The sequence below is a fragment of the Pristiophorus japonicus genome, chromosome 24 (genome assembly GCF_044704955.1).
Source record: "Pristiophorus japonicus isolate sPriJap1 chromosome 24, sPriJap1.hap1, whole genome shotgun sequence".
Taxonomy (NCBI): Eukaryota; Metazoa; Chordata; class Chondrichthyes; family Pristiophoridae; genus Pristiophorus; species Pristiophorus japonicus.
Genome location: NC_092000.1, coordinates 3510176 through 3523105, shown reverse-complemented (window position 1 = coordinate 3523105; position 12930 = coordinate 3510176). Strand labels below are relative to the sequence as shown.

Here is a 12930-nt window from a genome sequence, read left to right as displayed (position 1 = left end):
CCTGGAGTACTGAGAGCAGTTCTGGGTAACGCAACTTGGGAAAGACATATTGGCCTTGGAGGGATTGCAGCGTAGGTTTACCAGAATGATACCTGGACTTCAAGGGTTAAGTTATAAGGAGAGATTACACAAATTAGGGTTGTATTCTCTAGAATTTATAAAGTTAAGCAGTGATCTGATCCAAGTTTTCAAGATACTAAGGGGGACAGATCGTGTAGATAGAGAAACTATTTCTGCTGGTTGAGGAGTCGAGGACTATGGAGCATTGTCTAAAAAATTTGAGCCAAGCCGTAGGAAATGAGGAAACACTTCTACACACACAGGGTGGTAGCAGTTTGCAACTCTCTTCCACAAATGGCAATTGATAATAGATCAATTTTAAATTGGAGATTGAAAGTTTTCTGTTGAGTTGTTAAAGTATAGGGAGTTTGGTCGCAGATCCGCCATCTCATTGAATGGCGGAACAGGCTCGAGGGGCTGAATGGTCTCCTGTTCCTATGTCCTATCTTGAGCCTCAGCCTTCCTACCATTGGAAGAAAGGGAGTTTGTTAAAGTCTGCTTCTTACTTTTCTGACTTTGTAACTAAAAGACTTTTGATAAAATTATCTCTTTTTTTATTTATACAGATCTGAATGATCAATTGGGATAGAGTACTTCCAGGTGTCTTGTGCACAGTTTTCAATCACTTATATTCTTGTACTTTGCAGCTATTGTGACTATTACCGACCCAGGTATTTCCTCCTGGAGAATGTGAGGAACTTTGTATCGTTCAAGCGCTCCATGGTCCTAAAGCTGACCCTGCGGTGTCTGGTGCGGATGGGCTACCAGTGCACCTTCGGCGTGTTGCAGGTGAGCCGATGCTATTCCTGGTGTGAAACAGGTGTCTGTCTGTTGCTTTCTGTGCCGATTCCTCTGGTACTCTGCCCAAGTATCATTCTGTTAGGAAAAAGGGCCACAGCTGGAGTACTGTGTACAGTTCAGGCCACCTCACCACTTACAGGAAACATGTGATTGCACTAAAGAGGGTACAGAGAAGATTTACAAGGATGTTGCCGGGACTGGAGAATTTTAGCGATAAGGAAAGATTGCATAGGCTGGGGATGTTTGGCTCAGAGGAGTCCGAGGAGAGATTTAATTGAGGTGTATAAAATTATGAGGGTCCAAGACAGGAAGGACCTATTTCCCTTAACCGAGGGGTCCAACAACTGGGGAGCATAGATTTAAAGTAATTGGTAGAAGGGATTTAAGGAGAGCTTTTTATCACCCAGAGGGTGGTGGGGGTCTGGAACTCACTGCCCTCACCGCAGAAACCCTCACTGCATTTAAAAAGTACTTGGATGTGCACGTGAAGTGCCGTAACCTACGGGGCTGCGGACCAAGAGCTGGAAAGTGTGATTAGGCTGGGTAGCTCTTGGTCGGCCAGCACGGGCACAATGGGCCGAATAAATTTCTATGATTCTATGCTAGTGAGAGCTCGGCTGTGAGGACAGTCATGGCTGTTGGCAGGGGTCACTGGACGGTGATCAATCTCTTTTACATTTCTGGCATCCTCTACATGTACCAGACTACGTAACCAAGACTTTAATGGATTTCTGTTTTCTTGAATTATTGACACATTTAAAGGTTAGTGATTAGCATGGTTTTATCAGTCTGACGTGTGTTATTGGTTCACTGTTAGGAAAGGTTCCTCTAAACTGTCTGTGAAGTGAGTTGTTGCACTTTAGTCCTACCTCTTCCGAAAACACTAGACTCTCACTGGGATTCAGTTCCTTGGGTGCCAGCAGCCCCAGCGCCCATTCTTTACGGGTGAGCTTGGATAGCATCAGCAGGATGCTCGCCTGTGGAGGGCATCACACGAGATTGGTCCACTATTGCCAGGCCCCACCTATCCAGCCCTGGCTGTAAGTGGGTAACTCCGCAGAGTCTGGGACACTGGTCTGTCTGCCTCAGGGCTACATTGGGCAGTGCCTTTCCCTGTTCAGCCTCCAGAGCCCTTTACCCATTTTGCTGCAGCTGCCTGGTGGTCTTGAGCTGAGCCACGGATTAGGCGAGGTGGGTTTATCTCCAGTCCAGTGAATACTGTGGCTGAAAAGCGACGGAGCTGAGCTCAGCCTTCCGAAGTTTGAAGTAACTGTTTAAAGTGCTGCACTTTCACCGTTTTAGTTTACAAGCTGATTCCGTCTCCCTTTCTGGATTGAACACGTTTTGTTTTTGTCAGGCGGGTCAGTACGGAGTTGCCCAGACACGCCGGCGGGCTATCGTTCTGGCTGCAGCCCCTGGCGAGAAGCTGCCACTCTTCCCGGAGCCTTTGCACGTCTTTGCGCCCAGAGCCTGCCAGCTCAGCGTGGCCGTGGATGATAAGAAGTTTGTCAGCAACATAACCAGGTAAAAAAAATATACTGCGCGGCGTCTTCGCTTTTCTGGCCGATGTTCTTCCTCTCCTGAAGGCGCGGAGCCGTGTTGGGGTTTGATTGGCAATGCCTCCCAGTCACCCTCTGCAAACTCACCCAGGTGGCCATTTTCACACACCCGTCTGGACAGTGACTGTCAATAGGCTATTGAACTGCAGTTGGCATCGCAGCCTGGTTGGAGCTTGCCCGTGCACATTTTCAGCAGGTTTAACTGGTGGGAAAATGCTATTCCCCTTACCAATTCCAGGAATGCCGATTGTAGGAGTAGGAGTAGCATCACCACCGCTTTCTCAAGGGCATTAAATGCTGGCCTCGCCAGTGACACCCACATCCCATGAATGAATTTTTTTTTAAGCTGAGAACAGTTAGTTCAACTCAGGCCAGTGAGCACTTCTGGGATATTCCTGGTTTGTGAGGCTCAACTAATCTGCTTAAATTCACTGAGGTGCGATTTATGGTCACGTTTTACTTATACGCTAATGGACAAACATAGAAAATAGGTGCAGGAGTAGGCCATTCGGCCCTTCGAGCCTGCACCGCCATTCAATGAGTTCATGGCTGAACATGCAACTTCAGTACCCCATTCCTGCTTTCTCGCCATACCCCTTGATCCCCCGAGTAGTAAGGACTACATCTAACACCTTTTTTAATATATTTAGTGAATTGGCCTCAACAACTTTCTGTGGTAGAGAATTCCACAGGTTTACCACTCTCTGGGTGAAGAAGTTTCTCCTCATCTCGGTCCTAAATGGCTTACCCCTTATCCTTAGACTGTGACCCCCTGGTTCTGGACTTCCCCAACATTGGGAACATTCTTCCTGCATCTAACCTGTCTAAACCCGTCAGAATTTTAAATGTTTCTATGAGATCCCCTCTCATTCTTCTGAACTCCAGTGAATACAAGCCCAGTTGATCCAGTCTTTCTTGATATGTCAGTCCCGCCATCCCGGGAAACAATCTGGTGAACCTTCGCTGCACTCCCTCAATAGCAAGAATGTCCTTCCTCAAGTTAGGAGACCAAAACTGTACACAATACTCCAGGTGTGGCATCACCAAGACCCTGTACAACTGTAGTAACATATCCTTGCCACTGTACTTAAATCCCCTCGCTATGAAGGCCAACATGCCATTTGCTTTCTTAACCGCCTGCTGTACCTGCATGCTAACCCATTTACTCCTGCTCTTTGCTTCCTGTCTGACAACCAGTTCTCAATCCATGTCAGCACACTACCCTCAATCCCATGTGCTTTAACTTTGCACATTAATCTCTTGTGTGGAACCTTGTCGAAAGCCTTCTGAAAGTCCAAATATACCACATCAACTGGTTCTCCCTTGTCCACTCTACTGGAAACATCCTCAAAAAATTCCAGAAGATTTGTCAAGCATGATTTCCCTTTCACAAATCCATGCTGACTTGGACCTATCATGTCACCTCTTTCCAAATGCGCTGCTATGACATCCTTAATAATTGATTCCATCATTTTACCCACTACTGAGGTCAGGCTGACCGGTCTATAATTCCCTGTTTTCTCTCCCTCCTTTTTTTTAAAAAGTGGGGTTACATTGGCTACCCTCCACTCGATAGGAACTGATCCAGAGTCTATGGAATGTTGGAAAATGATTGTCAATGCATCTGCTATTTCCAAGGCCACCTCCTTAAGTACTCTGGGATGCAGTCCATTAGGCCCTGGGGATTTATCTGCCTTCAATCCCATCAATTTCCCCAATACAATTTCCCGACTAATAAGGATTTCCCTCAGTTCCTCCTCCTTACTAGACCCTCTGGCCCCTTTTATATCCGGAAGGTGTCCTCCTTAGTGAATACCGAACCAAAGTACTTGTTCAATTGGTCTGCCATTTCTTTGTTCCCCGTTATGACTTCCCCTGATTCTGACTGCAGGGGACCTACGTTTGTCTTTACTAACCTTTTTCTCTTTACATATCTATAGAAACTTTTGCAGTCCGGCTTAATGTTCCCTGCAAGCTTCCTCTCGTACTCTATTTTCCCTGCTGTAATCAAACCCTTTGTCCTCCTCTGCTGAGTTCTAAATTTCTCCCAGTCCCCAGGTTCGCTGCTATTTCTGGCCAATTTGTATGCCACTTCCTTGGCTTTAATACTATCCCTGATTTCCCTTGATCGCCACGGTTGAGCCACCTTCCCTTTTTTATTTTTACGCCAGACAGGGATGTACAATTGTTGTAGTTCATCCATGCGGTCTCTAAATGTCTGCCATTGCCCATCCACAGTCAACCCCTTAAATATCATTCGCCAATCTATCCTAGCCAATTCACGCCTCATACCTTCAAAATTACCCTTTAAGTTCTGGACCATGGTCTCTGAATTAATTGTTTCATTTTCCATCCTAATGTAGAATTCCACCATATTATGGTCACTCTTCCCCAAGGGGCCTCGCACAACGAGATTGCTAATTAATCCCCTCTCATTACACAACACCCAGTCTAAGATGGCCTCCCTCCTAGTTGGTTCCTCGACATATTGGTCTAGAAAACCATCCCTTATGCACTCCAGGAAATCCTCCTCCACCGTATTGCTTCCAGTTTGATTAGCCCAATCTATATGCATATTAAAGTCACCCATGATAACTGCTGCACCTTTATTGCATGCACCCCTAATTTCCTGTTTGATGCCCTCCCCAACATCACTACTACTGTTTGGAGGTCTGTACACAACTCCCACTAACGTTTTTTGCCCTTTGGTGTTCTGCAGCTCTACCCATATAGATTCCACATCATCCAAGCTAATGTCCTTCCTAACTATTGCATTAATCTCCTCTTTAACCAGCAATGCTACCCCACCTCCTTTTCCTTTTGTTCTATCCTTCCTGAATGTTGAATACCCATGGATGTTGAGTTCCTACCCCTGATCATCCTGGAGCCATGTCTCTGTAGTCCCAATCACATCATATCCGTTAACATCTATTTGCACAGTTAATTCATCCACCTTATTACGGATACTCCTTGTATTAAGACACAAAGCCTTCAGGCTTGTTTTTTAAACACCCTTTGTCATTTTAGAATTATGATGTAGTGTGGCCCTTTTTGTTTCTTGCCTTTGTTTACTCGGCCTTCCACTATTGCTTTTTACCTTTCTACCATCTGTTTCTGACTCCATATTACTTTGCCCTATCTCGCTGCATAGGTTCCCATCCCCCTGCCATATTAGTTTAAACACTCCCGAACTGCATTAGCAAATGTTACCCCTAGGACATCAGTTCCAGTCCTGCCCAAGTGCAGACCGTCCCTTTTGTACAGGTGCCACTTCCCCCAGAACTGGTTCCAATGTTCCAGGAATTTGAATCCCTCCCTCTTGCACCACTGCTCAAGCCACGTATTTATTCTAACTATCCTGCTCCCTCTACTCTGACACTACCTGTTCTTTCTTTAGAACAATAGTGTGTTTATTTTACTTCAGCTTTTCTTTTTTTTTTCTCCCCCAAAAGAATCTTTTTAAAATGTAGCGCACCCTCTAATTGATTTTTATTTCTCTTCTGCAAATGTGTGGCCCCTGACAGCACTCACCATGCTGGCTAACGCCACTGGGTCTCTTGCTTATCCAGCTCCATGTTCCTTGACTGAAGCAGCTAACTCGTATTGGCGTTAGCCCCAGGATCTCCTGGTCCAGTACTGTACTGGGTCGTGCAGTTACCAACTCAGCCAGGTGGAGTTCTTTCCAACTTGTAGCTGATGTGATGGAGAATTTAAATATAACGATTACATTTTCCACAGGACGAAGTCCGCTCCGTATAGAACCATCACTGTCAGGGATACCATGTCCGATCTTCCTGAAATCCGCAATGGAGCATCCGCGCTGGAAATCTCGTACAATGGCGAACCGCAGTCCTGGTTCCAGCGGCAGATTCGGGGCACGCAGTACCAGCCCATTCTGCGGGATCATATCTGCAAGGTAGGGGTTTTCCACAACCAGCGTTCCCTTTGAGCTGCGCAGCCCACTTTTAAATAGATAAACCCGCACATGCCGGGTATTTTGAAAGGGCCACACACCAAAAGAAAAATGTTACATTGTTGGCAACTAACTCAACTTCTGCAGTGTGTAATGGAGGTTAGCATCAGCTGCAGAAGGTAGCAATCCTTGCAGGTCAAACACACAGGATTCAGAGTCTGGAGAATCACCAATCAATCCTGTTCACCCAGCCTGGCATCTCATTTCTTGGTCTTCATTGCCTTACCTGACAGATTAACCCAAACATTTAATATCAGTAAAAGAATTTATAGCCTAACATAACGAAGTACTATTCTGGCTTCAAATCGTGTTCTGTATCTGTAGTTCATAGAATCGCAGAAATTTACAGCACGGAAGGAGGCCAATTCGGCCCATTGTGTCTACCCAGCCTAATCCCACTTTCCAGCTCTTGGTCCGTAGCCCTGCAGGTTACGGCACTTCAGGTGCACATCCAAGTACTTGTTAAATGTGGTGAGGGTTTCTGCCTCTACCACCCTTTCAGGCAGTGAGTTCCAGACCCCCACCGCCCTCTGCGTGAAGACATTTTTCCTCATCGCCCCTCTAAACCTCCTACTCTCCCACCCCTTTACTGGTCCGTCCAGAAAGTTTAGGCTGCTTCTGATCTTTCCTCCATTCCTCACCCGCTTGTTTGCCCTGTCTGTGCAGGATATGAGTGCTTTAGTGGCGGGCAGAATGCGACACATCCCCCTTGCCCCGGGGTCGGACTGGCGTGATCTTCCCAACATTGAGGTGCGCCTCTCCGATGGCACCATGACCAAAAAGCTGAGGTTCACGCACCACGACAAAAAGAACGGGCATAGCAGCACCGGCGCTTTGCGTGGGGTCTGCTCGTGTGCGGAAGGTGAGAGGAGCACGTTGTTTGTGTGTGAGGCGGGGGGGTTGCCGTTGTGTGTGTGTGTGTGTCTGTTAGCACCTTAATGCACATTGGAAGGCAATATAAACTAAATGCTACAATTTTAAAGGGGGAGCAGGAACAGAGACCTGCGGGTTCACACGCACAAATCTCTGAAGGTGGCAGAACAAGTTGATAAAGCTGTTTATATAAAAAAAATACAAGATCCTTGACTTCATAAATAGAGGCATAGAGTGCACAAGCGAGGAAGTTATGATAAACCTTTAATACACTGGAGTATTAAATTCTGTGCACCCACTTTAGGATGTCAAGGCCTTGGAGAGGGTGTAGAGATTTACCATTGATGAGGGTCTTCAGTTACGTGGAGACGCGAGAGAAACTGGGATTGTTCTCGGAGCAGAGAAGGTTAAGTGATTTGATAGAGATGTTCAAAATCAGCAATTGGGTGCCGTGCCAAAGTGTTAAATATTGGCGGGGGGGGGGGGGAGGAGGGGAGGGGAGAGGAGAGAGAAGAGAGAGAGAGGGGCACTAAGGTCAGAGGTGGATTTCAAGGAGTCTTGAGAGGAGGAGGAGGATTGGAGTGGTTCAGGGAGAGGAATTTGATGTGGGAGTGGGCTGCAAAGATAGAGAGGAATGAGGTCCTAAAAGGATTTAAACACGCAGATAAGATTTGTAAATATGAGGCATCGGGAACCATGAGCCAATGTTGGTTAGGAAGGATAGGGGTGGAACTTGGTGTAGGACAGGATACGGACGGCAGTTTTAGATTAGCTGAAGTTTGAGATGATGGGAATTGGAATAGTCAGGTCTGGAGGTGATCAATACAGCAGGAGCGTTTCGACAGCAGAGGGGATGAGGTAGAGACACGGGTGGGCGATGTTATGGAGGTTACAGGGTTGGAAGCTCTGCTCCGGATCGGATCGGACATGAACAGTCTGGTCCAGCCTAAGACAGTGACTCGGGCGGATGGTGGAATTGGGATCTAAATAGTGACGATATAGGCTACAAGGGAGGTGAGACATAAAGGAGAGAGATCGCGGAGAACACAGCCGTTTCTTTTTGTTTCAAGATTGTAAAAACTTTATTCACGGGCTTTATCATGATTTTGTAATTATGCCATCCTTATCCGTATTAGATGCAAATTTCTCCAGGCTCCCTTCTGAAAAATAAGGTTGTATAAATTTCCCATTTTTAATAAACTGTCAATTGGGTCTGTTGATGAATTTAATGTTTGTTTCAAGTGATCTGCAGAAATGAAACTTTGCGGTGTGTGTTTACAACAATATGCTGTCTCCTTTCTCGCTGCCCCCCCTCATCAATGGTAAATAACAAGGATTGGCGACCACAGCACGCAGAGAATTACTCGAGCGAGTGCAAGTGTGTGTTTTTGTTTTGCAGGTAAACAATGTGAGTCGGCCGACCGACAGTTCAACACGCTCATTCCATGGTGCCTGCCCCACACCGGGAACCGGCACAATCACTGGGCCGGCCTCTACGGCAGGCTAGAGTGGGATGGGTTTTTCAGCACGACAGTCACCAATCCTGAGCCGATGGGTAAACAGGTAAATCATGGTTTCTCAATCAATCTCTGCACGTAACCATTTACACTGCGATCTCCGGCGTGTATCCTTTACGCCCCATCAGCTTCTTTAAAACAAACATTGAGCTGAAGGAGAGACAAATTGCAGAGATATGGGGGAAGAGCAGGGGAGTGGGACTAACTGGAGTGCTCTTCAAAAGAGCCTGCGCAGCCTCGATGCTCTCCTGTGCTGTACTATTCTATGACTATTCCTTGATGGCCTAGTGGTTAACGACGCCACCTTGTATTAAGAGCCAGACACACCAGATGGCCTCTGAGTTCAGTCAGTGTCTGATCTTGGCTAGTGCTGGACTCGGACTTCTGTGGGGGAGAATGTTTAGTCCTGGCTCCTTGACATGCTGACTGCGACATGGTACAGGTGTGAATGTTGCTGAAGAAGGAATGGGCACGGTGACTGTACTGTACTGTTCCAATAACCGGCCTGCCCTCGCTGCGTTAGCACTCGAGTGGCTCCTTGGGTGCAGCACTGAAGGGCTTATTGGTTGCCTGGGAAACCACCTCTCGGCGTGATGGGTGCCTTCAGGAGCGGAGGCAGGGACATGGGCCAAATAGTTTTGTTGACTGAATCCAACGTGTGGTTTTCTGTGTTCCAGGGTCGCGTGCTCCATCCTGAACAGCACCGTGTGGTGAGTGTGCGAGAGTGCGCACGCTCCCAGGGTTTCCCGGACACATACAGGCTCTTTGGAAACGTTTTAGACAAGCACAGGCAGGTGGGTGTTGCTGATTTTCTCACATCATTAAACTGGGGCGGTCTGAGAGATGCAACACAGCAGCCTCAGCCTGGCAGAACATCGCTCAAGGCAGCAATCACTGACCATAATGAGGCTGCTGCTCTCCACGTTGAGGGATTGTGCTACACTGACGCACTGCTCAATTTCTGGCACACAATCCTGCAGGGGCATTTGCATATTGTGCTCGAAGCAAGAAATGAGTAGCACTGTGACAATTTTCTGGGATCCTGGAATAAAACTAAATCTTTCTCTAGTTCTTGCCAGCAGGCTAGGTGAAGAGGAGTGATCTTTGTTGTTAATCTCGTCATTGGCAGAGGTTTGGGGGCAAGATGACTCGTTGCCTTGGTAACTGGTGGGTGGGGTATGTTGGAGAGCTCTGCCCAGGGTATGGTGATCGGGCAGCAGATATCTTTTCATTCCGTATGGCAAAGAAGGTACAGGTTTTACAAGCAAGGGAGTGGGGGAAATATGTGCCACACACGAGCCATGTTGCTTATTGCATCTCCCCTGAAGCCGCAGCTTTTTATTCATGCTGAATGACGTGGCAGAGTTGCAAGCTCTGTATCATAGGGAAGTTTCTTATTAACTGGTTGTTTTTTTTTTTAAACACAGGTTGGCAATGCAGTACCGCCTCCTCTGGCTAAAGCCATCGGCATGGAAATTAAACGGTGTGTGGTTGGGAGGAAGAAAGAGAATACCGCAGGTAACTGGCTTGAAATATGCACGGCTGAGTACATTTATTGGATAACCTGCTTTCAAAGCTTTGTGATTGCGTATCTTTAATCTGTTGAGACTTTTTTCTTGGGCACAAATCCGACTCTAGACACTTGAGCACAAAATCCAGGCTGACACCAGTGCAGTACTGAGGGAGTGCCGCACTGTCGGAGGGGCAGTACTGAGGGAGCGCCGCACTGTCGGAGGGGCAGTACTGAGGGAGCGCCGCACTGTCGGAGGGGCAGTACTGAGGGAGCGCCGCACTGTCGGAGGGGCAGTACTGAGGGAGCGCCGCACTGTCGGAGGGGCAGTACTGAGGGAGCGCCGCACTGTCGGAGGGGCAGTACTGAGGGAGCGCCGCACTGTCTGAGGGGCAGTACTGAGGGAGCGCCGCACTGTCTGAGGTGCCGTCTTTCGGATGAGGTGTTAAACCGAGGCCCCCCCCGTCTGCTCTCTGGTGGATGTAAAATATCCCATGGCACTGTTTCGAAGAAGAGTAGGGGAGTTCTCCCTGGTATCCTGGGGCCAATATTTATATCTCTGACAACATCACAAACAGATTATCTGGTCATTATCACATTGCTGTTTGTACTCTACTGTACCTTACCAAGTAATTTAACTATAGTGAGATTTTAATAGGATGCTGAATTAATTCAAATTTTAGAAATGTCAGTTTTGGGTAATATCACTATCTGAGCATTGTTATTGTAGTCATTCTGTCTGCACTATACAATTTACAATAGAACCATCTGCAGGCCTGGTCCCAGCCAGCCATGGCTGCTCTGTACCCACCCACCCACCCACCCACACACAGGCCCCAAAAGCTGCTCCCTTGTGGGGAGGCTCTGCTCGTCCCCATGGTTTGATGTGGGGAAACTGGCCCCCTGGATTCTACCAATCCACCATGACTTTTACAAGCACGTACACAATGCTGTGTTGGCCTGAGGTAAAATGTGAAAATAAAGGGGGAGCTGTGTGTTAAATACCGGGGACTCCGCTATTGAACAGCGGCTAATAAAAGCCAAGCATTTCCCTGGTAGAATGGGGAGAGAAGAAATCGAGCAGTCACCCAGAGTTGGAGAACAAGGATTTGGGGTGGGGGGTGGGGGGGGGGAAAGTAGCCATGGTTACAACCATTCAGTTCTCAACCACACCTCATTTTCCAACAGAGCCCCTCAAACCAGAGACCATGGACACTACCAACTGATTCATCTCCTTGAGCTTGATGTCCCCGCGGGAATCGTCAGCGCACTAAGCGGAGGGCAGGACAAGTAGACGGGATTCCTGTGAATATTCAGTGAAGTGACGTCCTTTTTAACTGGCTGGCATGGAGTTGCCAATGAAGATGTAACATTGTTTTTAGTTATGAACATTTTTCTCTCGATTGTGCAGTGCTGTCATGCATTGTGGATTTTAATGTGGTTTTAAAATGCACAGTATTTGAATAATTGCCCACTTTCTGCAGTGGTAATTCATGTTTAATAAACTCGTAGTTTTTATATGTTGTAATATTTCTTCCAATAAATACCTTTTATTAAGTGGAATGCTGGAGTGTCCTAACTTGTTTATATTTGGTAAGATATTACCTCCACTCTATAAATTGTTAAGCAGGGGGTCTTGGAGACTGTGTTTATCTGCAGCTTGTGCTCCAGTGTCTGAAATACAACTGCTGCAATGAGAAGAGGCTGTCTAACCTGTTCTTTGCACAGATGGAGATTACTGCCCAGCAACTCGATCTCCTGGGAGAAAATTCTGCAAAAGCTGTAAGTCCATCCAACCCACCACCTTGTGATTCATTAAGATGTAACAGCAGTACAGGATTTTTTTTTATCTGACCCAAGTTCCAATGCTGTCCTTTCCCTGTCTGCAGCACACGTACACTTCTAGCTAGGATCAGGAACACTGGCTACTTTCCCCTCCCTGAGGAACATGGAGACCAATTGTGACATATTGCCACTGCCCCATTGAGATGTGTAAATCTAACCATTTAATGAACTGATGGTGCAGTGATGTGCTCGAGCTCCAAAGCATTTAAACTTTTGTCAGTGGCTCTCTGCTTTTAACTTATTATATTACTTCTGAAGGTGCTGAGTCATGGTGGGTTCAGTTCCCCAGACCAGCACCCTTCGTGTGATGACCTAGATAGATTGTTGACTTCAAGGAAGTAAATATTTTTGCTAAATCTTAAATGCCTTCATTGTTACTTGGATATTTATTTACATATCAATTGTAATGGAAATTGCTCAATTAAAATCACTAGCAGCTCCATTGCACCTCTCCCAGCTCCCCCAACATGATTGCAGAGAAGCTTTCTATCCAGACTGTTCTCCTTCCCAAATTGCTTGGACTCCTGTGTATCCTGATTCAATTTGTGTCTCAAACCTGTTGCACCTCGATTGCTTGTGTGTGATGGCACAGGAGATCAACTAGTATCTTAGTAAATGTTATGCCTGTGCACTCTACATAACGTTACTTTTTTCCATTTACAAATTCCCATAGACAAGTGATGGAAACAGTTCGTCTCCCTGTAAATTGTACCATTAGGTGTCCATCTTTCCTGCAACTCCATTGTTTGAATCTCTCCAAGTGCCGAATCCGCCCAAGTGTAGTTCAGGTCC

General features: G+C 46.8%; 1 protein-coding gene across 1 annotated transcript in view; it reads left to right on the top strand.

The window, feature by feature from the left end:
• Positions 1–11856, top strand: part of dnmt1 (DNA (cytosine-5-)-methyltransferase 1) — a 46186-nt gene extending 34330 nt beyond the window's left edge. The window contains exons 27-34 of the mRNA XM_070867161.1: positions 708–849; positions 2219–2385; positions 6159–6336; positions 7060–7255; positions 8666–8829; positions 9461–9577; positions 10211–10301; positions 11482–11856. Coding sequence (XP_070723262.1) covers positions 708–849; positions 2219–2385; positions 6159–6336; positions 7060–7255; positions 8666–8829; positions 9461–9577; positions 10211–10301; positions 11482–11519 — 1093 coding nt within the window. The 3' untranslated portion in view covers positions 11520–11856. The remainder of the gene's footprint in view (positions 1–707; positions 850–2218; positions 2386–6158; positions 6337–7059; positions 7256–8665; positions 8830–9460; positions 9578–10210; positions 10302–11481) is intronic.
• The last annotated feature ends 1074 nt before the right edge of the window (positions 11857–12930 follow it).